The sequence below is a fragment of the Dama dama genome, chromosome 8 (assembly GCF_033118175.1).
Source record: "Dama dama isolate Ldn47 chromosome 8, ASM3311817v1, whole genome shotgun sequence".
NCBI classification, from domain to species: Eukaryota; Metazoa; Chordata; class Mammalia; order Artiodactyla; family Cervidae; genus Dama; species Dama dama.
The window spans coordinates 31,502,163-31,528,037 of record NC_083688.1 but is presented as its reverse complement, the minus strand read 5'-3'; the positions used below and the strand labels follow the sequence as shown (position 1 = coordinate 31,528,037).

Here is a 25,875-nt window from a genome sequence, read left to right as displayed (position 1 = left end):
ACTTTTAAATAGTTAAGTGTGTATTTCTATGGTCAGAAAAAAATATACTTAAACAAAAGTAATCTACTAAAAAGTTCAGCCTCTTCAAAATAAAGTCCAATATTTTTAATATTGACCAAAAAGCCTCATCTCCCAATGCTCGCAATAAACTTTCTCTTTTTTCAGACAAAGCAAACTCCAAATTGCTGGCACATCTAACTCTTTCATGTCCTGTGCCCTCACTCATGTTGACCACTGTCTGTTAGGAATGCAAAGACACTGTCCAGCTAACAAACTCCTACTCATTACTCAAGAGCCATGCTAAGACATTGGATCTTCTTGTGAAGTCTTTCCTGATACCCCAAGCAGTGCCATATGAGCCACAATGGAGCCTAAGGCAAAAAAAAAGCAGTAATATTGATCTTGATTTTACTTAAAATTTTGGTATTTTATATGCAGAATTTTAAAATTAACTGATATTTTAGAATATAAAATATGACTGAACTTGATTACTGAGTTTTTGTTAATCTCTCAAATTTTGCCTTGGATATGCCTCCTTGTAGCCCCAGCCCTGATTCCAGGTAAAATTTTCTGGACCCCATCTTCTCTGCTGCTTCTGGTCTTGGTCCTACCTCCACTGTGGAATTTATTGCATTTATATTTATTGATTATAGTTTCTGATGTATAGTCTGATGTAGACTTTTTGCTCTGAGTCCTCATGATGTTCTGGATCAGCACAGACATAAGAGATATGTTTTAAATATGTGACAATAATAAGATAAATGTGAAACTTTAATTAGCTCTTAAATTTTCTGAGCCAGTTTCTTTATCAGTCAAATAATAAGAGACTAGATTGTATCAATGATGCTCAATTATTGATATTATACTCTATATATTAAAAATATAAACAATATCTTATATCATAAAAAATATAAAAATAACATCCAACACTAATGTAGCTCTTATTATGTCCCAGGATCTTTTCTAAGTATTTAACAAGTATTAATTCATTTAATTCTCACAACAACTCTGTGAAGTAGGTGTTATCGTTAACTTCAATATACAGATATGTAAAATGAGGCTCCAAGTATCCAAGAGATTTACCCAAAGCTTGTGTTTGAATCCATATTTAAATTTATTTAACTTATATGCAGAGTACATCATGAGAAACGCTGGGCTGGAGGAAGCACAAGCTGGAATCAAGATTGCCGGGAGAATTATCAATAACCTCAGATATGCAGATGACACCACCCTTATGGCAGAAAGTGAAGAAGAACTAAAGAGCCTCTTGATGAAAGTGAAAGAGGAGAGTGAAAAAGCTGGCTTAAAGCTCAACATTCAGAAAACTAAGATCATGGCATCTGGTCCCATCACTTCACAGCAAATAGATGGGGAAACAGTGGCTGACTTTATTTTGGAGGGCTCCAAAATCACTGTACATGGTGACTGCAGCCATGAAATTAAAAGACACTTACTCCTTGGAAGGAAAGTTATGACCAACCTAGACAGCATATTAAAAAGCAGAGACATTACTTTGCCAACAAGGGCCCATCTAGTCAAGGCTATGGTTTTTCCAGTAGTCATATATGGATGTGAGAGTTGAACTATAAAGAAAGCTGAGTGCTGAAGAATTGATGCTTTTGAACTATGGTGTTGGAGAAGACTCTTGAGAGTCTCTTGGACTGCAAGGAGATCCAACCAGTCCATCCTAAAGGAGATCAGTCCTGGGTGTTCATTGGAAGGACTGATGTTGACGCTGAAACTCCAATACTTTGGCCACCTGATGCAAAGAGCTGACTCATTTGAAAAGACCCTGATGCTGGGGAAGATTGAGGGCATGAGGAGAAGGGGACGGCAGAGGATGAGATGCTTGGATGGCATCACTGACCCAATGGACGTGGGTTTGTGTAGACTCCAGGAGTTGGTGATGGACGAAGCCTGGAGTGCTGCCATTCATGGGGTTGCAGAGAGTTGGACATGACTGAGAGACTGAACTGATGAGAAGAACTGACTCATTTGAAAAGACCCTGATGTTGGGAAAGATTGAAGGCAGGAGGAGAAGGGTATGACAGAGGATGAGATGGTTAGATGGCATCACCCACTCAAAGGACATGAGTTTGGGTAAACTCCGGGAGTTGGTGATGGACAAGGAGGCCTGGAGTGCTGCGGTTCATGGGGTTGCAGAGAGTTGGACACAGCTGAGTGACTGAACTTAACTGAACTGTGTTTGAATCCAGGCAGTTTGGATCTCTAGTCTGTGCTCTAAGCCCCTACATTGCCTCTCACAATAGTAATGATTTTATATATAAGCATAAATATGTAAATATATAATTGAAATAAAGATTTTATTTTTTAAATTTGAAAATACCATAAGTCACTCTAATTCTAACCTGCAACGAAATTCTAACTGACCTGAAACAAGCCAATATTGTATGCTGTGACATTTCTTCAGTGAGAGATATTTTCACTCTAAAAATACACTGGTTTATTTATCTAAGCAAAGGACATGATATGACCTAATCAAAGAGAATGAGAAAATTTTGAATAGTGAGAGTAGTATAAAAATGAATAAGGTTTGGTAAGCCAGGTTTCCTGGGTGATGCTTAAAGGAAGGTTTAATAAAGCAGTCACTCAGGAAAACACACAGCCAGCCAACCATGAAGCCAGACCCTCACCTGTGAGCCTGTGTGGGGGCTTGATACCTTCTGACAGGTGCAAACAATTGGCTGAAATCACTTCGTTAAATCAGGCTCTGAGCTTCAAGGGTATAATGGAAACATCGACTGATAGTAGTCAACTCAGCAAATGCCATTACTATACTTGTAAGAATTTTATAAGAAATCATTTATTTATTTGTATTTATCATACAGGCTTGGATATTAGAGGTCCCTATGTGATCATAATAGGAATTCCTCTGGCCTAGAAGAAAAGGGAAGAAAAGGGAAAAGGAGTGAAAAAGTAGACACGTGGCTCACAGAGCCACTTTTCAGTGAGGCAGTAACTCTGGGAAGCTTGTCAGGTGAATCATCAAAAGTAGGGGTGATGTGAAATGACCAGAAAAAAAAAAAATCTCCTCCTCCTCCTCACCTCCTCCACTGTGCAATCAACAGCTATTCTTTACTCTTTATCTTTCTACTTGTTAAATTGTTATTGTACTTGAAGGTATTTCCGGTTCTCTGGTGCAACTCAGGGTACCGAGCCTAAGAGGGGATTAGTTGAGAAATCCTTTTGTCATGTTATGTAGCATTAGGGTGTGCATCAGGATTGTGTGAGAGACTGGCAGAATTCAAGTCAGAGCGATGGGCCACCGCCAGCAGGAGCTGTGGCCGGCCCTGTTCACGTCCCCCTTTCTTCTGCTCCATACCATCTGCCCGAAAACCAGTCACTGTCTAACCCCAGACTCAGTGTCTATGAATTTCAAGAATTTATCTCCGTGTTACCATCTAAAGGGTCAGTAATGTTTCCCAAAAAAGTTAACTACTGATTTACAGATGGAAGAAGTAAATGACAGGACACTGGCTTTGAAATTCAAAAACTGTTCCAACATTTTATGGAACTTAAGCAAGAAACAGACTATAAATCTCTCCCACACAAAAATCTCTTGTATGCATTCACAAGGACTTATTAATTTGTGAGGGAAATTCCCAGGTGAATCTACCTGGGGAGGAGTGACAGAGCTTTATATCTACTTTCTTTTCCTAATATAACCATATAGACATTTTTGATAGCACAGTCATATTTATTTGGATCAGAGAAGTAAAAATCAAACCCTAAACAAGTTAGCATCTTGTCCTTCACCCACCTGATTTACACTGATAATTTTTTTATTATTATCCATCTCTGGGTGAGTTTTGTAATCCAAGCATCCATATCAATTTTTCAAACTATCAAATTCTGACCAATATATTGCACTCTTATTTTGTTCACTATGTTGGGAATTATGCTGTATCTGAGAAGAATTTGAAGTTATATGATTTCTGCTATACACATACTATCTGTCCAATGAGTCAAGATTAAGCAAAAGTCATTCAAAAACCACTACTAGCTAATACATTCACAAGAAAGACATAAAGGAGAAATAGCTGTAGTCTGAATGGTCAGGAAGGTGAAAGAGTAGGCCATAGATGGGAGCTTGTTGTTTAACAGATGATGAGGAGGAGCTATGAACATGGGATATGTGGAAGACTTTCAGACATGGTTTCTTTAGGCACATGCAACATACTGCCCAACAGAAAAAACAGAAAGCTGGATGAATCCTAATTATGAAGGTCTTGAAAGTGAGACAAAGAAGAGTTGAAACTTGATTGATCTGAAGAATATTTTAGGGATATACCTGATGACAAAATGTGGGAAGTGTTAGAGGCAGTGCTTCCAGAGATGCACCCCCCCAAACAAAACAAAACAAAACAAAACCTTTTGAAGAAATCCAGGCATGAAGCAAGGAGATCTTGAACCAAAAGGTGGCAGGAAGGATGGAAGGGAAGGGATAACATCCAGGATGCATTTCACAAGATGGGTTCCGAACTGAAGGATAGTGGTTTGGGGAGGTGAGGTAAAGTGAGGAGTCAGGATGACTCAGACGGTTCTAACCTGAGAGACGGCCTAGTGTGGCTGGCACACCTGTGATGGAGAAACTGGATGGGGCAAGCCTCAGCAGAAGGTGAGCGATGACGAGCTCTGAGCTTCCCAGAACAAAGCCTACATTAATTTCAGCCAATCAACACAGAAAAGCGTATTGTTTACTGTAGGTCCCTCAACTATTACTATTAAATCATGAGTGTTATGGGGAGCGTGATACACCCTGGAATTCTGTCCTCATGCACTTGTCTTTATTTCCATAAAAACACACCACACAAAAAGTCAGCAGCAAGAACAGGGCCAGATAAAAGCCTCACTTCTTGGACCTTCACAGCCTTCATCAGTGACAGCCCTCATAAGCTCTTTCCTCTTAACAATTCAGATCCCAAAGATATAACAACACCCATGGATCCCACAAACTGCCAATTAATCAATAATTCCAATCTTTCTTCTTACATTTTTTTCCCTAGAGTCACTGCCAAATTGAGTTCACTTTTACAACCTTGTTCTATCTCTGATAGTACTAACAGGTGGTATGAAGAAGAAAATGGAGAGGTTGTAAACTCGAATGAGTCAAACTTTAGGATTGCCATTGCTGGCCTTTGTAACCTGGAAAAACCCACTGTGTGGATTGGGAGAGGGGAGGGAACTGTGGTTAAAATCAAGGCTCGGGCACATAGTAACTATGTGAACATTAGTAAATTACTTAACATTTCAATGCCTTTGTTATCTTTAAAATAGTAATAGTCATATTCAAGGAGAAGATGTAAGCATTAATTCAGGAAATATATGCAAAGAACTTAGCAAGGTACCTGCTGATGGTCAAGTTGTCAATAAAAGTTTAATTATTATTTTTATCATATTCATGAAGGCAAAAGGTATGCTTTGGAAGCCAAAAGACATGCTAGGAATGATAACCTTGCATTTACCCAAAGCTACTAAGTCACATCGGGATAGGTGGAATCAATATCACCCTCTGATAACACAAGTTTGGATATCATTCCAGTTGGCACTTTCCCTTGCCTTCCAACAATCCCTGTTTCCAGATGTGGAATGTGTTGGGCTTCTTCTCTTCTGAGGGGGCAGGGATATTCGAAAGTGACAGTCTTGAGACAGTGGGTGTTTCATTCATCTCATGATCATATTTGTGGAATTTCCATTATGCTTTTAGTGATATTTCCACTAGAAAAATAATGCTTTTCATTAACTTCATAAAAATGTGACTTCTTGTTGGCAAGACTACATTTTTTCTGGAGACCACTTATCTCACTATGGCAGGGTCTTACTACTCTTGAAAAGCAGTAGGCTCCTCACTGATGATGAACTGTTTGCATGCCCTTTCATGAGGATGTACTTATTAAAGGGAGACAGAAGTAACTCACTGCACATTATAGCTTGACTTAGCCTAAATGTAATTTGGGAGTTTGGTTTGATTTTGTTTGCTTTTGCTCCCTAAGCATAACACTTTGGCTTTAATGTTTGCCTCTTGACAAGCCACTGCCTGTAGTGATTACAAGAGGTTGGAGCTATTTCAAACTTGGCGCCTTAGCCCATATCTTCTCCATGTGAACAAGAAGCATCTGGGACTCCTGCCAGCCTATGGAAAGTTTTCTTTACTTGGAACTTACTATTTGCGGGGGCAAGTTACCTAAGCTGTTGGTGGCAACACAAAAGGGAGTAAGTGAAGGCAGATGATGCTGAAAGTACACATTTTGCCCCTGCCTGGGGATCACCACGGCAGGGACTGCAGCAGCTCCCTTATTCACCAGAAACCCAGTCTTCTCCAGAGCCCTCAGTCAGAAAGACTATGGAGGGAGTCCTTTCAGTTGATGATATTTATTCTGAATGATTTATCAGTCCTACATACCTCCCTGGCTAATCTGGGAGCAGACGGTGCCCATGGGATGACAACTCCCATTTTCACCATAGCTGAGTTTCAACTGGGGTGTAGTCTGGAGTTTCATCCTCACTTCTCTATTGCCCAACTAGTACTGAAGAAGTCACTGTGGCCTGAAGAGGATCTTTAATTTGTTACGCAGGAGCTGATTTCTGTGATACTAGAACTGCAATGATTCATGCAGAATTTGTCAAACAGAGGAAATGTTTCACGTTAAAAACTATACATACCTCAGAATCTTCCTCTTGCCCATATTTTTATATTTCATGATAGAGATGGAGAAGGAATTTATGTCCCTAATTGCTAATTTTTAGTCTACTTTTGTAAAACCTAACTAATTGAAACATGAAAAAATTAGTACTGACTACTAGATGTAAGAAATGCCAGTCCACAAGCTTAAAACCATATTCTGGAACCAGACTGTCTGGGTTCAAATTCTGACACCACCACTTATTAACTGTGCAATCTTGGATGAGTTACTTCATCACTTTGTGCCTTGGCTTTCTTGACTGTGAAATGAATGACACAGCCATTACACAGTAGAAGATCAGGAAGTATTTATCATGATTATTACTAGCTCAGTTTATCTTTTGGTATAGTAGATGTAAGAAACAAAGAAAAACAACAATTTTTAAAAAACAGAATTAAAAAGCCTAAATCCAAACTGTCATTTTGAAGTTATTCCCTCTCTATCACAAGGGAGGGAAAAACGTAACTGCATCTATACCAGTTTTATTTTTTACTTTTTATCTATACCAGTTTTAGATTCTCTACACTACTGTATAGAATAATACCTCCAATGATAAAATTACACTTTATACTCTATTGATTATAGGGTGAGCTGAAATCTTGGACATACTTTACATTTGAATCTATGTATAAGAGGATAAAACACCACACAAATCTCATGGAAAATGATTTAGTAAAAGTAGTTTTTAATGTCTTTCTCTCTTATTGCATATGACTGAATTTTAGAAAATTAAAATATCCTTGGGTCCCAGTGTTCTCATCTGTAAATTGAGAGGGTCCCATTCAGTTCTAATAACAAACCAATTGACAATTTTCTAGACTTAGCCTTATAAGGTCTGAGAGACCAATCAAAATACTTTTAATGTTTCAATTTTTCTATAATTTTGTTCCCTCCTCCCCACAAACAATCACCTCAAAACCAGTTATCATTCGAGTATGATAACAGGTTCACAGTTAAAAATGGTTATTCATCTCCTTTTGGACTGTGTGTTTTACAGAGCCTTTTATTTGATCTATGAAGCACTTGTCACAGTTTTTTTTTTTTTCAAGCTTTTCTTCATAATTTAGTGGGACAATAAGAGCTCTCCATGATTTTCCCCCATGAATCTCTAAATCCTATTGGTGGTGGTGGTTTAGTCGCTAAGTCGTGTCTGACTCTTGTGACCCCGTGGTCTGTAGGCTCCTCTGTCCATGGGATTTTCCAGGCAAGCGTACTGGAGTGAGTTGTCATTTCCTTTTCCACTAAATCCTACTGTGCTGTGCTTAGTCGCTAAGTAATGTCTGACTCTTTGCAACCCCATGGACTATAGCCTGCCAGGCTCCTCTGTCCGTGGGGATTCTCCAGGCTGCCATGCCCTCTTCCATGGGATCATCCTAATCCAAGGATCAAACCAGATTTCCCGCATTGCAGGCAGATTCTTTACCATCTGAGCCACCAGGGAAGCCCTTCCAACAGTATGCAATGGAATGAATCTGTTATAAAGAACTAATATATGAACAATATGAAGAAAATAAAATTATAATGTTTCTTATAAACAACCTAATGAAATCTCATCAATAACTCTACATAACGATTTGTGCAAAAGTCCTTTAGAAATGATTAGGTGCAATTCAAATGTAAGGAATTATTTATTCTAGCACCAAGAGTTTAAATGTTTCACACTAATTGAATCAATATTTTCTTTTGAATTATCATATTGTGTATGATTCAAGTAGATTCCACCGTGGCTCTCATCTTACTTCTTAAAATCAGGTGATTGAAAAGCACTGTGATTATTTTTAAAAGCCACTAGCTCATTATTCTCTTTACAAATAATTCAGCACAGTATTCTTTTATTTGGTGAGCTACCATAACTAATCTGAAATGCAATTTGATTTCTCAGAAATCTTAGTTACAAGCTTTTTAGGAGATGGCTGCTTTGTGAAACATGAGACACCTGACTTGACTTTACTCCTCTCCAAGAAACTGACTCCAAAGTTTAAAAACAAAAGTAAGAACAACCTTGGTCAAATCTGAGGGGTTAAAAGCTCATCCTGCTCAATTCTGAAAACTTTTCTGAATCTCCTCGACATTTCATCCAAGGTCCAAAAGAAATCATGAACTGAGTTGGGCACTGTGCCAGTTTTACAACTCGGTAATTATTAAATGTAACTAACCAACATTAATTGGAAAACAATTTTCTTTTAAACTAAATGTTTTGATACATATGCACCATTCAAATATTAGCCCAGAAGAGAGATGAGATTAATGCTCCGGATTTCATCATTCAGTTGATTAAATCCCAGTCTACGGCTTCTCCTATGATACAAAAGTAAAGGATGATCTAGCTTGAGATGGCTGCCTGTTTGTGTTGCACACAACATGGTGATATTTATGAGTTATCTGTGACAAATGATAAGTGATTTAAAATTTTATAGTTAAAGATTAAAATATATTCTGGCTTATACATATTATATTTTTCTAGATAAACAGTACAGGCTCAACTCCTTACTCTTAATTCAAAAGACTGAGGAAAAGGCATATTAAGTATTTATACAAATATTGATATTTCCAATTGGAAAAATTACTCAAAAAATGAATTTTAGAATAAAGCACTAAAGTGGTAGCAAAATAAATCTTAACCAGAATCCAAAAGTTAGAGAAATAAACAATTGTCATTTACTTACAAGTTGGCTTTGGTCTTGGAGGAAATTTGGTCCGGGTAATAGCCAAAATTATGAAAATCATAACTGGCCATAAAATCAAGACAAGTGTCCAAAGCTGCAAAGTAACGACAGAAAAAATGTTAATTATATTGCTAAACTAAAACACCTGACAACAAGTACATTATTCTACAAAATTCCAATACAAGCTTGATATTTGCCTATAAATGTTATTAGCAAGAAAGGAATGAGATTTTTAAAAATGCAAGAGACCTTGAAATAAATGCAAAAAGGAATTTTCCAGGTTTAAAATCTTAAAATGATCTTCTGAAGCCCACTTTCCAATGACCTTTCTTAACTACCCCAAGAATGATGGTCTTAAAAGTCAAGTATGATCAGGAAATTCCTAACTTGAAAATCTTTTAGATCTTCCCAGTTGTTTGTTGAATAAGGCTTAACATGCTAAACAGGGCAAACAAAACCCAACCTACTTTCAACCAAGACATATCTTACCACTTCCAGTGTTGCATGCTATGCTCAGGTATAAAGATTAGTTTGTGACATTGGATAATGACTCAAAAAACATTATTGAACAAGTGAATGAATGAATGATTGCTGAGCCACTAGGGAAGCCCTCAATGAATGTATATTACATTAAAATTTCTGTTAGAGAATTTCACTGTAAGACACTTCAGGAGCAGCTTTCCTCCCCATGTAAACATGATTCAGTTCATAAGACACCATCAGCTTAATATTTACATACCTATAAAGTTGGTTCCAGAGCAGTGAAAAACATTTATTCACAAGATGGCTCAGTTGGTAAAGAATCCGCCTGGAATACAGGAGACCTGAGTTCGATCCCTAGGTTGGGAAGATGCCCTGGAGAAGGGAAAGGCTACCCACTCCAGTATTCTTGGGCTTCCCTTGTGGTTCAGCTGGTAAAGAATCCGTCTGCAATGTGGGAGACCTGAGTTCGATCCCTAGGTTTGGAAGATCCCCTGGAGAATGGAAAGTCTACCCACTCTAGTATTCTGGCCCGGAGAATTCCATGGACTGTATAGTCCATGGGATCACAAAGAGTCAGACATGACTGAATGACTTCCACTTTTCTTTTCACAAGAACATTAACTGTGATACGTAAGCAGTTAGAGTGCTCAAACCAAACCACACAGAACATTTGCCTGTAAGTCAAACCTGACCTATGTTTCTGATTATGCAGTCAGATACATTTTCATTCCTCCCCCATTTTTCAGAGATGATGTGCTTCTGCCAAATCTCAGTCTACTGCCTGGGGCTCTTTAGTTCTCCGAAACAATCTAGACCCATTCAACTACCAATCCTTAAGTAATGTTCAACCTAAATTTTCCATGAAAATCTCCATGTATCTCCATTAGCACTGACCTCCTTGCTGGCAGATATGTCACCAAATTCTTAGGCTTTGGGTTTAAGGTCAGTTTTAAAAAATGGAGCAAGTTCACTATCAATCCTAAGGCACTAAGTTTAACCACAACATAAAAGCTTGCAGACAGGCTCGCAGCTCTAGCAGTGATTCTCAAGCATTAATATGCAGGCAATATCTCCTAAGGATCTTGTAAACACACAGGTTCAGATTCAGTAGATCTAAGGCTGGCCAGAGGTACTGTATTTCTTTCTAACAAGCTCAGGTAAGTGTTGCTGTTGCTGCGGTCCATGGACCACTCTTGGTATAGAGTGATTCTAAATGCATATTACCCCACTGAACTAGCAGAACTATTTAGTGTTGGAATATTTTTGTTGGAAAGCTCCTTTGAGCTCACCTACTGAACATAATTCTGGGCATTTGTAAACTTGGATAGAAAAAAAAGATTACATTTTTAATTTCTCCAGCTTATGACTGAAATAATATTTCCACTAATGGAAATCAATGTAGTATTTCCATTAATGACGAATGTAGGCTAGGAACCTACACCTATGACCTTGTCACCCATAGAAACCACAGATATTTTCAAATCATATTAGTGCTGTTACAGATACTTCAAAGTACTGTTTATACTCATCATAGAATTACAATTAGAATTGTCATGGATTCACCTTTATTTATTTAATGCTATATAAACATATATTATCATATCATGAACTTGCATTTTGATACTTAAAAACTGAATTTCTATATAATTGGTTTTATTTGTAATGCTATTTTTTTTCTTGATTTAAAAACATTACTCTTAGAAGGACCATAGGCTTTGCCTTGTTGACCAAGACATCCATAGCACAGAAGTGATTAAGAAGCCTTGATCTGATCCAGCTCCCTTTTTTATTCTTTGGCCACAGAAGGTTAGCGTAATTAATCCAAAGTTAGATACCCAGTTGGGAAGCAGAGCAGGGGACAAGGATCTGGACACCTGATACTTAAACTAGCATTAAAAAAAAATCATACTGCTCCAAGGAACAAATCAGAAAGTACTACAGGAAGTGTATAGGAATAATATGTGCTATGAAAATATAAGATGTGTTACTATTCTAGCCTAGTCTCTGATAAGTTCAAAAATTAGTCTATTCTTTGATGATCCTAGATACAAGGTACCATTTTTATTCTATGTGACTCACTCATTTGAAAAGTAGACTATAAGGAATTAAGGTTAAAAATATTTGATGTTTGTGGATTTACTGGTTTTATATTTAAAGTCATAGTTATTCCTTTAAAAATATATTCATCTGAGTAGGTTTAGTGCCCCAAAGCTACTTTTAGGAACATCTATTCATTTTCCATAGCAACCTCATGAGAATTCAATGAGCAACTGAAATCAAATACACCAACACAAATGTACATTCACATTCAAATAAGGGACATTTGTCACGGGTTATCTTTAAGTTATCTTTTGGTTGATCTAATTTGATGGTTTCATGAGTACATTTCAGTAAACTCTGAGATTAATTTTAGACATGATTTAAATCCAAACAAAAAATTCAATCTGTATTGGAGTAGTTCAAGGTAATTTACACCCTGTTACAGGTAAAATCCACAGCAAGCCCATAAACAATGTATTATCACAAGATTTCCCTCAGGATTTTAGGTCAGAGAGGTCTGGAGAACATTTCTGCATACTGCACTATAGAAGGATAATAAATCCAAAGCCCTCCACATTGTGATCTTGGAAATGTTAAGGTTGACAAGTTAATCACAAAAGCAAGAAATAAGCAAATTTAAAATTTTCATAGCAGCAGGACTGCTTGCAACACCATTCTAAATATTATCATAAACAACCTAGAAGCAAATGCAATGTCATGGATCTAAATACTAAACCAATGAGCCATAACTTTGTTTGTTTGGAATAAATGCTGAAATATTGATTTTATATAAATGTACATCAGGGCTACTTGAAAACTTTGGGAAAAGTAGTTTTTAAGAGTTTCATACTTTTGCTAACATTTTAATCATGTTCCATGTGCCTCTATACCTCACTTGCATTCCACCTCCCCTGCATGCTTGATATCTAATGGCATATGCACTAATTTACAGTTTTTTAGTGGACCGTGGCATTTGTCTCTTTTTATCTCTCCACAGATTATTTTCTATTGATATGTTCCCTTCTATTTTTTCCTCTTCACTCTTTTTTTTCTGAAAAATTCAGTGCACAAAATTCCTTAGGTGGAGCAAGCAAGGTCAGTCCACACTAGGACTCAGGGCACCACGATGATAGAGTGAGGGAAGTGGGTCCCTACCCAGGTGAAGAGGACACCCACAATACAGCAGCTAGGCACTGGGGTGTCAGCACCCAAGGTGGTTAAGGAGGGTGTCTGTGCAGGGCAAGGAGAAGGTGATTGGTTTCACATAGAAAGTTCATTGAAAGTAAGTATATCCCCCATTAGAGGAGCTGGGCTTCTCACTATCCAACAGGGAAATCATAAACATGGAAAAGGGGGAAACTAGAATGAACTCTGTAGTGTTGGGCTAGAAGTAAAGATATAAAGGCTATGAACTACTAGTTCATGAACTATAGCTATAAATGTGTGTACAACTTGTTTCTTTCTTTCCAGTCCCACAAGTAGTTTCTGCCTCATTGTATAATTTCTCTGTCCCAGTCCTGGGAATACCTATTTTTTTCAAGAAAGGCTAGCTTCTTTTAGAGGATGAGAGATAAGTGTGCTTGTTGCTATTGGGCTATCACTATTTTCCAGGCTGAAGAGAGCTATAAAATATATGTAGAATGTATATAGATACAGAGATAGTTAGATACATACATGCATACATAAGTCTAAAGAAATAGATAGGCAGATCAATAGATAGAAGGGTGCGAGACATACTGCTCAGAGAATCTCAGAGAATGTTGGAGACACATCAATAAAACACAGATACCTACTAGTGGCCAAATTTGAACATCAAATCTGACCCACTGGCCAAAATTAAACATCAAAATATTTGATAATAAAAGAGTATATCTATATCTAACTGTATAAACTAGGAATCTATGAGTTTATGTAAATATGAATAAATGTATATGGAAACAGATACATTGAAAGTTTAATGAGAAACAGAAATACGTACATGGTCTCAAAGTATTTCCCCATAGAAAGTGAAGTTGCTGAGTCGTGTCCAACTCTTTGCGACCCCGTGGACTGTAACCTACCAGGCTCCTCTGTCCATGGGGTTCTCCAGGCAAGAATACTGGAGTGGGTTGCCATTTCCTTCTCCAGGGGATCTTCCTGACCTAGGGATGGAACCTGGGTCTCCCACGTTGAAGGCTGACACTTTTCCCTCTGAGTCACCATAAAGTGAGACAAATTGACACCATGCACCACCTGATGTGTTGTAATATGAAGAACGAGCATCATTCTGCGGTATTCCTTCCAGAGATAAACAACCCAAGTCTCTACAAAACAGGGCTTCCCTGGTGGCTCAGAGGGTAAAGAATTAGCCTGCAATGCAGAGACCTGGATCCAATCGCTGGGTTAGGAAGAACTCCTGGAGGAGGGCGTGGCAACCTACTCCAGTATTCTTGCCTGGAGAATCCCCATGGCCAGAGGAGCCTGGTGGGCTTCAATCCATGGGGTCCCAAAGAGTCGGACAGGACTGAGCGATTAAGCACAGCTACAAAGCAACAGAAACTCTACAGAACAACTGGTCTTAGATGTTCAAAAGGTGTCAGGCTCATGAAAGTCAAGGAAAGACTACTGAACAGTCACAGACTGAAGGAAACTAAAGACATGAAAACTAGATACAGAAAAGGATTCTGAATCATGTCTTTTTTTCTATAAAGGACATGATTGGGAGAACCGGTGATGCTTGAATTGGATCTAAGAATTTAATGGTGGCAGTGGCTAATGTGCCACCAACCTTCATTCAGGAAACTAAGATCATGGCATCTGGTCCCATCACTTCATGGCAAATAGATGGGGAAACAATAGAAACAGTGACAGACTTTATTTTCCTGGGCTCCAAAATCACTGCAGATGGCAACTGCAGCCATGAAATTAAAAGAAGCTTGCTCGTCGAAAGAAAAGCTATGAAAAACCTAGACAGTGTATTAAAATTGCAAAGACATAACTTTGGCAACGGTCTGTACAGTCAAAGGTATGGTTTTTCTAGTAGTCATGTATGGATGTGAGAGCTAGACGACAAAGAAGGATGTGAAAGTCACTCAGTAGTGGCCGACTCTTTGCAACCCCATGGACTATACAATCCATGGATTCTCTAGGCCAGAATACTGGAGTGAGTAGCTGTTCCCTTCTCCAGGGGATCTTCCCAACTCAGGGATCCAACCCAGGTCTCCCGCACTGCAGGCAATTGTCTTTACCAACTGAGACACCAGGGAAGCCCAAAGAAGGCTGAGCACCAAAGAACTGAAACTTTTGAACTGTGGTGTTGGAGAAGACTCTTGAGAGTCCCTTGGACTGCAAGGAGACCAAACCAGTCCATCCTAAAGGAAATCAGTTCTGAATGTTCATTGGAAGGACTGATGCTGAAGCTGAAACTCCAATACTTTGACAACCTGATGCGAAGTACTGACTCATTGGAAAAGAACTTGATGCTGGGAAAGACTGAAGGCAGGAGAAGGGGGTAACAGAGGATGAGATGGTTGGATGGCATCACCAACTCAGTGGACATGAGTTTGAACAAGTTCTGGGAGATAGTGATGGACAGAGAAGCCTGGTGTGCAGCAGTCCATGGGGTTGCAAAGAGTCAGACACAACTGAGCAACTGAAGGACAATGACTGGCTTGTGTTGGAAGATGTCCTTGTTTGTGAAGTATGCACACAAAATTATCTGAGATAATGGGGCATCAATCTCAATGAGCTCTCGAAAAAATATATATTTGTACTGTTCTTTAAATTTGAGCAACTTTAAATTTGAAATTATTTTAAAATTTAAAAAAATTGAAATCAATATAAAAGTAATTCCTTTTGAAAATCCAGAACCACTTTTCAAAAAACAGCAAAAGAGAAGGGATGAAGGACCAAGAAAAGAGATTTAAAAAAAACAAAAACATGCTTTATATCCAAGGACGTCTATCTTTTGCACGCATACGGTAAGGTTTGGAGAATTAATGATGGTAACAGGACATATTTCAGTGGCCTGGAAATCAGTAAGGTCATCCACTCAAAATTCTAGGTTTAGATCTTAATAAATTCCTTGAATAAACCAAATGTAAATTCACTCTAAATTTTCCATTTAGTGCTGATCTGTAGTAATTTTTAACTCAATTGAATTACCTAGAAACATTTACCTCTGTATTTGCTGAGAACTATTGTTTCAAATCTTTAAAAAACTTTCAAATCTAATTTTCTAAAAGAACCTTGGCAAAGCACATAATTTCAACTTTATGTCATTCACATTCCACTACTTTGTTAGAACCTTTTATTTTAATTATTGTTAGTCCTCCTAATTCTGTATGTAGCCACCATTTTTATTATTTTCATTAAAAGTAAATAATAAAATAAGATACAGTAAACTTTAAATTACTGTATTACTATATATTTAAAAATTTGAGAAAATTCCTGTTATTTAAATGCCTGTGAATCAGATATTCACTCTCTAGTCTTAATCATGTTGTTGTTTGTTGTTCACAGGTTAAGTCCTGTCCCACTCTTTGTGACCCAAGGACTGCAGCACGCCAGGATTCCTCGTCCTTCACTATCTCCCGGAGTTTGCTCAAATTCATGTCCATTGAGTCAGTGATGCCATCCAATCATCTCATCCTCTGCTGCCCTCTTCTTTTGCCTTCAATCTTGCCCAGCAATAAGGGTCTTTTCCAATAAGTTGGTTCCTCGCATCAGGTGGTCAAAGTATTGGAATTTCAGCTTCAGCATCAGTCTTTCCAACGAATATTCAAGATTGATTTCCTTTAGGATTGACTGGTTTGACCTCCCTGCAGTCCAAGGGACTCTCAAGGGTCTTCTCCAGCACCACGATCAAAAGCATCAGTTCTTCAGTGCTCAGCCTTCTTTATGGTCCAACTCTCACATCCATACATGACTACTGGAAAAACCATAGCTTTGACTAGAAAGATCTTTGTCAGAAAAGTGATGTCTCTGCTTTTTAATACACTGTTTAGATGTGTCATAGCTTTCCTTCCAAGGAGCAAGCATGTTTTAATTTCATTGCTACAGTCACCATCTGCAGTGATTTTGGAGTCTTAATCATAAATGTCTTCATTTCCAATTGTCTGTGCTTGGCTTGCGCTTCCCTGGTGGCTCAGGCAGTAAAGAATCCACCTGCAATGCAGGAGACCCAGGTTTGATCCCTGGGTCTGGAAAATCCCCTGGAGAAGGTCATGGCAACCCACTCCAGTATTCTTTCCCAGAAAATCCCATGGACAGAGGAGCCTGGTGGGTTACAGCCCATGAGGTCGCAGAGAGTCGGACACAAGTGACAGACTAACACTACACTACTACTGTTCTCTGCCCACTTCACAGAGTCACATTCCTATCCTCATCTTATTGAAATTTGACTTTGTGCCCATTGCACTAGAGTGGTTTGCAGTTAATTATGTCTGAAATAAATGATACTGAATATCAGGACGATTTTCAGATTTCAATGGTGATTCTTTTACTTAACTCTGAAAACAAGAGTAAAATGTTTAGGATAAAGAGTCTCGTTTTCCCTCCAGGAAACCATAGTCTTGGAGAGTCTTAAGAAAATTTATGGTTTTATATACACCACAGTAGTCATTTATATAAGGCTTATACATTCATTAATGCAATAAAAAATTATTGAGCTCCTATTGGTACCAGACAATGAGGATAAAACAATTAAAATTTTCAGTCTTTTAAGGATGGTAAACATGAAAAAAATTATAACCAAATGTAATGGATAACACCAAGACATAGGAAGTCAAGAGTCTCAAAGGAAGATAAAGGAAGAGAAGCTGAATCTAAAAGCTAAAAGATGAAAAGGGGTCAGGCAGAAGAAAGGATATGTGTGTTGGATGGAATGTAAGAAAGAAGTGTTTCCTCAAGCAGAGGAAATAGATGGGTGAAGACACAGATGGGAAGTGAAAGTGAAAGTCGCTCAGTCGTGTCCGACTCTTTGCGAACCCATGGACCATACAGTCCATGAAATTCTCCAGGTCAGAATACTGGAGTGGGTAGCCTTTCCCTTCTCCAGGGGATCATCCCAACCCAGGTATCAAAGCCAGGTCTCCCGCATTGCAGGCAGATTCTTTACCAGCTGAGCCACAAGGGAAGCCCACAGATGGGAAAGAGGGTAGAATATTCCAGGAGAAGAATTAAGTCCAGAACAACTGGTACATCCAAAATTTGAGAATATGTCTCTGCAACCTGCTTATGCAGCCTGTACTTGAAAGTTTCCAGTGACTAAAAGTTCAATATTTTATGAGACTTCCTCATTACTGGACAACTCACACTGTTCTTTCTTTCTTTCTTTCATTTTTGCTCATATCAAGGTGATGTCTTCCTTCCCATGACTAACACTCCTTTGTCTTAGTTTACCTCCCCCTTTTACAGAAGTATTGTACAAGTATTCAATTAGAGACAAAGTCCTCTTTTCTCCTGGATACTAATGCCAGTTCCTTCAGTAATTCCCTATTAAATATGATTTCAAAGTATTTTCCCCAGGATGAATTCTTGTTGTCAGTGATCTTCTTAAAATTAGTATCAATGGAGCAGTTTCTCAGAGCCATCTGAGGTGTTGTCCCTCCCAGTTCTCATTTTGCTCCAAAGAAAACTTAACTCACAACTCAGGAAAAAAAAAATTAGTATCAAAATAAATAAAGTCTTAACAATAAATGATAACAGCTAATATTTAGCTGTGCAAGATGCTACATTAAACACTTCACATGCTTCCCAGGTGGCTCAGTGGGTAAAGAACCTGCCTCCAATGCAGGAGAGGCAGGAGAGGTGGGTTCGATCCCTGGGTCGGGAAGATCCCCTGGATCTGGAATGGCAACCCACTCCAGTATTCTTACCTGGGAACTCCCATGGACAGACAAGCCTGGTGGGCTACAGTCCATAGGGTCGCAAAGAGTGGGACATGACTGAAGCGACTGAGCACATCACATGCACACACTTTATCTGATTTAATATAATCACTTTATCCCTCTTGCAGATGGGAAATTCAAATCTTAAAGAGACTAAATAAGCCTTCATTCCATAAGCCATTAAGTGCTACAGCTGATATTTGGACCCAGGGAGCCTGACGTCACCACCTGTACAGTTAACCATTAAGTTTTGTGGCCAAACCACTACAGAACAGATTATTAGCTCTCTGACTGCAATACTATACTTTTATTAGTTCAGCCTGTGAGAGTACTAAAAGTCATTTAAAGGTCAAGCTGTAACCTAGAATCATAACTTTTTTATTACAAACTTGAAAGTAAAAATCACCCAACCTTTCATACACATCCTTTTTTTCCCTCTTTTATTCCTTTCTTTTGCATTTTCTCTTAAGTCAAGGATGACTGTCACTTGGTGTTAGCAAGGGGATTCCAAGGCTCATTTTCAGAAGACTGATACTTCAGATCTGGAATAAACTTTAGTTTCACCCCGAAAACAAGGAAACAAAAAGTGACACAGAGTTCTCAGATAATTGGGCTTTCTGTTAATGAACACTGCCATCTACATAAAAACCCATCTAAAACTGGGATCAAGACAATGTTCTGAAATCCATATTTACAGATTATAATACAATTTGAAGACTGGTAAACTTTCTATGGTGTTTATGAAAACAGCACATTTTTATTGGGCTCTAAGCTAATTTATTTCTATATTTCTAAAACATCTTTATCTCATTTACTTTTTGCTTGACTAAACTAATAAGTGGGAATACCAGACCACCTGACTTGCCTCTTGAGAAAACTGTATGCAGGTCAGGCAGCAACAGTTAGAACCGGACATGGAACAACAGACTGGTTCCAAATAGGAAAAGGAGTACATTAAGGCTGTATATTGTCCCCTGCTTATTTAACTTATATGCAGGGTACATCATGAGAAATGCTGGGCTGGAGGAAGCACAAGCTGAAATCAAGATTGCCAGGAGAAATATTAATAACCTCAGATATGCAGATGACACCACCCTTATGGCAGAAAGTGAAGAAGAACTAAAAAGCCTCTTGATGAAAGTGAAAGAGGAGAGTGAAAAAGTTGGCTTAAAGCTCAACATTCAGAAAAGTAAGATCATGGCATCCAGTTCCATCACTTCACAGCAAATAGATGGGGAAACAGTGGCTGACTTTATTTTGGGGGACTCTAAAATCACTGCAGATGGTGATTGCAGCCATGAAATTAAAAGACGCTTACTCCTTGGAAGGAAAGTTATGACCAACCTAGACAGCATATTAAAAAGCAGAGACATTGCTTTGCCAACAAAGGTCTGTCTAGTCAAGGCTATGGTTTTTCCAGTGGTCATGTATGGATGTAAGCGTTGGACTATAAAGAAAGCTGAGTGCCAAAGAATTGATACTTTTGAACTGTGGTGTTGGAGAAGGCTCTTGAGAGTCCCTTGGACTGCAAGGAGATCCAACTAGTTCATCCCAAAGGAGATCAGTCCTGGGTGTTCATTGGAAGGACTGATGTTGAAACTGAAACTCCAGTACTTTGGCCACCTGATGCGAAGAGCTGACTCATTGGAAAAGACCCTGATGCTGGGAAAGATTGAGGGCAGGAGGAGGAGGGGACAACAGAGGATGAGATGGTTGGATGGCATCACCGACTCAGTGGACGTGATTTGGGTGGACTCTGGGAGTTGGCGATGGACAGGGAGGCCTGGCGTGCTGTGGTTCATGGGGTCGCAAAGAGTCTGACACGACTGAGTGACTGAACTGAACTGAAACTAATGAAATGTGCATGTCTGTAATGTGCCAGGCACCATAAAGAACAAGCAGATTCAAATGTTTGGAACAATTAAAAGGGCTTAAGGGGGTAAATGTATATGGATCCAAAAGTCATAAAAGGGCTTGGAACATTTGACCATGTAGCTGAGTGAATTGTGCAAGATCAAATTAATTTAATATGATTTAAAATTCAATTTGGAATTTGAGTTTAATTCTAAAGTGTTTAATCAGAACACTATTTTAATGCATGGACCAACCTGTTCAAAATTTTTAAGTCTTCCTTTTTCTTTAGCCACTGTGAGAGAAAGTTAAATGAGCAAGGAGGAAGTGTCAAATTTGATCCAATGTTAAAAGTTTATCAAGTTGTGGGAACATCTATGATAGAAAAACTAGGTCTGTCATCAACTGAGCTAAAATGTGAGCCGCCAGCTAAATAGTTACAAAAGCAGAAAATAAATAGGTGTGGTTACTTTTCTTTCTTCAGCTCATAGGTCTGGAATTAGATTCCACTTCTATAGAGACTTGTAATCACTTCTTGATATGCCTATTTAGAACTCATCTTCTTAACGAAGGATAAATTCTTGCCTTGCATTACCTAGTCTTCAAGCTGCCAGTCTCTTTGCTGTCCCAGGACTCTGCTTCCTGTCATTAACTGGCATATCATTAGATGAGCCTCCCTGTTGCTAACTATCTCCGGTGGAATGTATGCTCATTTTTCCATTATTTTTTAGAGTTAAATTACAAGCCCAGCAGGGTAGCAACTCCATCTAACTGATTTTCTCTATTACCTAACATTTCTGTTGGTGTCTAATGTATTCTTTTCACACTCTTCCAAGTATTCATTTTTTGCAATATAATTGAGAATTGACATTACCACTAATGTTAAAAAACAGCAATATATAAAGTCCCCTTAGTGAATATGATCTCTTTATTGATGGGCTGAACTCTGAGCAGGGATTAGAGAATATTGGGAATGGAAACTAAAGTTAGGAGCAATAGAGAAACAGCAGGAGGTAATAGAAAGAAGAGATCCATTTTTGGTAAAATCTAACTTCGCATTTTAAAATTCACTATATGATGCTGGACAGGTTCCCTTGAGCTCTCGGGGACCCTGTAAAATCAAGGCAGTTAGACAATTCCAAATAGTTCAGAATTCTGACATTTGATTTTACAAAAGAGAAACATTAGCTCTAAGAATAATTTTGATGGAAGTCACCTCAAAAATTAAAGATTCTGTCTTCCCTTTTTTGCAGCTAGCTCACCTCTGAGACTGTACAGTGTTTTTAAATTGTTCTTTCAGTTTCTAGTCTAATATATACTTTTATAATAAGCTTCCTAACTAATCCCCATTCAACTTTAATCATTTTTACCATATTTCTACTTGTTTTTTCCTTGTATTGGTTTCTCCATTTGTAGATTCCTAACTTCTTCCTCTAGACTGTCCTTTCCATTGCCTTGCTTTGTGATAGACTCTCTTGAAAACAAAGTGAAAGAGGATGTCATGGAGGTGATGCTAGCATTTTTCTTTAACATTCACTAAGGACTATACATGGGCTTCCCTGGTAGCTCAGCAGTAAAGAATCCACCTGCAATGCAGAAGGCATAGGAGATGTGGGTTTGATCCCTGGATTGGGAAGATCCCCTGGAGGAGGGCATGGCAACCCACCTCAGGATTCTTGCCTGGAAAATCCAATGGACAGAGGAGCCTGGAGGGCTACAGTCCCTGGGTCGCAAAGAGTCAGACGTGACTGAGCATGCACACACACAAGGACTATACATCTCTAGTGCACACAACTTAATTTCTATTTTCCTAAGAGTATATTTTTAAAGTGCCATATTCAGAATAACTGCTAAGTAGAGATAAAAATACTTGCACTTTAAATAACTGTTTGATGGATGACAATAGTCCGTTTCTATACACAGACTATATCCCCTCTCAAAGTTATATCCTCCTTTTAACATTCAGTCTTTTAATTTGTCTATATTTTCTCTTTTAATATTTGTAAAACTCTTATCTCCTTCAATATTTTTCAATTCTAATTTTCCAACCTCTTGAGTTTCTCTTTCTTCCCTCATAAGTGACATTGACCCACGTATTTCCTTCCACCTATTTTGTCATCAAGCTTCTTTTCTGGTACCAAGATAGAGGATTGGCTCCAGGTAAAACTATGAGAAAGTGAAGTAAAGTCACTCAGTCATGTCTGACTCTTTGAGACCCCATGGACTAGCCTACCAGGGTCCTCTGTCCATGGGATTTTCCAGGCAAGAATACTGGAGTGGGTTGCCATTTCCTTCTCCAGGGGATCTTCCCAATCCAGGGATTGAACCTGGGTCTCCCGCATTGCAGGCAGATGCTTTACTATCTGAGCCACCAGGGAAGCCCTAAAAACTATGAGAAAGTACACCTTTATTTGTCCTCTAGCCCTCCACTTAGAATTGTCCTTCCTTCTCCTTTTGGCACCACCATTTTCTAAAGGCCTCATGTGTCCCTCTAGTTGCTCATAGCGGATTCAAGCGGGCCTTCGGTATAGTTCCAAATTTTAGACTTTTAATGATCTCACTTTCTGCAAACCAAGACTTATCTGTCCTAGGTCACATTTTTTTAAGGTGCTCAAGGAAATTGGTCCTGAATATTCATTGGAAGGACTGATGCTGAAGCTGAAGCTGAAGCTCCAATACTTTGGCCACCTGATGCAAAGAACTGACTCGTTGGAAAAGACCATGATGCTGGGAAAGATTGAAGGCAGGAGGAGAAGGGGATGACAGAGGATGAGATGGGTGGACGGCACCACCGACTCAATGGACATGAGTTTGAATAAACTCCAGGAATTGGTGATGGACAGGGAGGCCTGGCGTGCTGCAGTCCATGGAGTCACAAAGAGTCGGACAAGACTGAGTGACTGCAGTGAACTGAACTGAAGATCTGAATCATTTGATGTCACAAAATAAACTAGTAGTTCATGTATTCTCTTTCCCTAGTCAAAATATATTACTGGGGACTTTCAAGGATTCTGGCTACATAGGAATAATGTAAGTCATCATAGTGAAAACATTTTAGCATGCCTGATGTCCTTCTTCTTTAAATGTGCCATGTCCAGCAGAAATTGACTAAAATGGAGAAAAGCTCTAGAGTAGAATATTGATATGCCAGTTACTTAACAGAATAGGAAGGAACTTATTAAAGCTTCTAAAGATAAAATTTCTCAATGAAAAAGTTTATTTACCTGAGGGATTTTATTTTTAATTTTTAGGTAAAATGGAGTTGTAAGGAAAATGTACCACTTCAGCATTCAGCTTATCAGTAACAGTTACAAGTTTTCAGTTTCTCTATTCTTTTACTTTTAACTACTGAGTTTTCATCACTTAGGAATTTTACTGTATATCAATTTCTTCCTCTCTCCCACACTCCCTTCACCTGAATTTCCTTTCACCATTTCTTTAAGTAAAATATGACACAGACATTTTCCCAAATCCATCTATAATTTATTTGCCAAATGTTTCACCATTTATACAGCACATTTGGTTCTTGCCACCCTAGGAGGTAGATATGGTAGACCATTTCCATATTTAGAAATGGGAAAACCAGTGCTCAAAGAAATTGTGATATGACATTTAAGTCATGTGGCTGGTGAGGAACAGAACCAAGAAGGTAATTCTTGTCTTCTGACCACAAGCACCAGACTCTTTCCCCGCTAAATTTCACACAGAACCTACCATGGGAAAATTATAGAAAGTTTCACTTTTGTGTTGTTTCCAATTTAAAAACTGAAATAAAAATACTAATGATTTAAAATTTTATGTTCAATACCCACACCCATACAATCACAGAAAGCCTTGTGATTTTAAATCCTACCCACCAAATTCACAAAGGCAAATCAACTTCTCCCTATTAATATATACATCAGAACACTTAAGTAAAGTGTCAGGCACTGAAAGCAAACCTAGAGTGAGATAAGATACATAGACACAACTTTGGCATATTATTTGTAAATATTTATATTATTCATTTTAGGCTGGGATAAATTATACTGAGTGCCTTTTGGATTTCTCCAGTTTTCTAACATTCTTCTTAATATGCAATAACCTCACAAAAGTCAGGTCCTTTCTGTCTCCTGGTACCCTATCTGGTGAGGATTTCACAGCTGGCTATATAATTTAAAAAGCAAACATGAATGTAAGAGCTCAAAAAATAAGCAGACTGAAGCAGTAAAGTGATTCAACAACACTCTTAAAGCTTGGAATATATATTGACCCTTGTTTGGCATTTCTAGTAAATAATTTTTAAATACTCAAAATTTCTTAGATGATTTTCTATACCAACAGCCCTCAAACTACTTTCTTCCTACATATTTCTTATCAACCCACATTTCTATCACTTTTGGTTTTCAAGTACATTTCAGTCCCATTTATTGAAAACTTTCATCTGAAACTTTTCTTCATCTCATTTTTAACAATTTGTTAAGAAAATTCCTGAAAGCATGTGGCCCCAAATCTAGAATTCAGCACAAGTTCCAATTCAACCAGTAACAAGACGTATCCATTTCTTTGCCCAGGGCATGTCCTGGTTTATTCTTTTAATTTACCGAAATCAAAAGGCAGCTCTGGGAGCATGTTTAGACTCGCCCCATGAGCTGTAAAACAGATGCAGAGATTATTTCTAAATATCTTATTCCTGCTTTAGAAAGTGATTTAAAACTCTTCTCTTTTTACCTCTCATTAACTCTACATTTTAAAACGGTCTGGAACACTGCCCCCATGACCCCACTCCTTTGTTTTACTCACCGGCTGCCTTTTGACACCCAGCCAGTTTTTCCAGACCAGAACCCGAAGCTGATGAAACTGGGAAGCCATCCTTCAATATGCCACAAACAAGAGAATTCCTCTTTTGTCCTCCAGCCCTCAAAGGAAGAATTGGTTCCCCGTCCAACTTGCTGTGTGTCAATGGGTCAGAAGCCTATTCATGGCATAGCTTTCCTGGGAGCTGGGGTTAAGAAACCCACAGATCTCTTCCTGCTGGATTTTTCTCTTGGGTTAATCCTGCCCAAGGAGCACTTCTCAACCAGCTCTTCCCCTCAAACAATGAGCCAGGCCAGGATCTTGTGGTGATATTCACTAATTTTAAAATAACATCCAGTAGCTGCCTGTTGCATGAAGTCCAGACTCAAGAGAGAATGAATATCATTCAGATAATGCCCTACTGGAAAAAAAAGCTGAGCCCACACCTCCTACTCTCCATAAAATTAACTGCCTATCCACACCTTC

The 25,875-nt window shown here is 38.5% G+C and overlaps 1 protein-coding gene across 1 annotated transcript in view; it reads right to left on the bottom strand.

Moving 5' to 3' along the window:
* Positions 1-25,694, bottom strand: part of ABCA12 (ATP binding cassette subfamily A member 12) — a 200,489-nt gene extending 174,795 nt beyond the window's left edge. Inside the window, exons 1-2 of the mRNA XM_061148811.1 lie at positions 25,396-25,694; positions 9,371-9,464 (exon numbers count right to left, since the gene is read on the bottom strand). Coding sequence (XP_061004794.1) covers positions 9,371-9,464; positions 25,396-25,464 — 163 coding nt within the window. The 5' untranslated portion in view covers positions 25,465-25,694. The remainder of the gene's footprint in view (positions 1-9,370; positions 9,465-25,395) is intronic.
* Between the last annotated feature and the right edge of the window lie 181 nt (positions 25,695-25,875).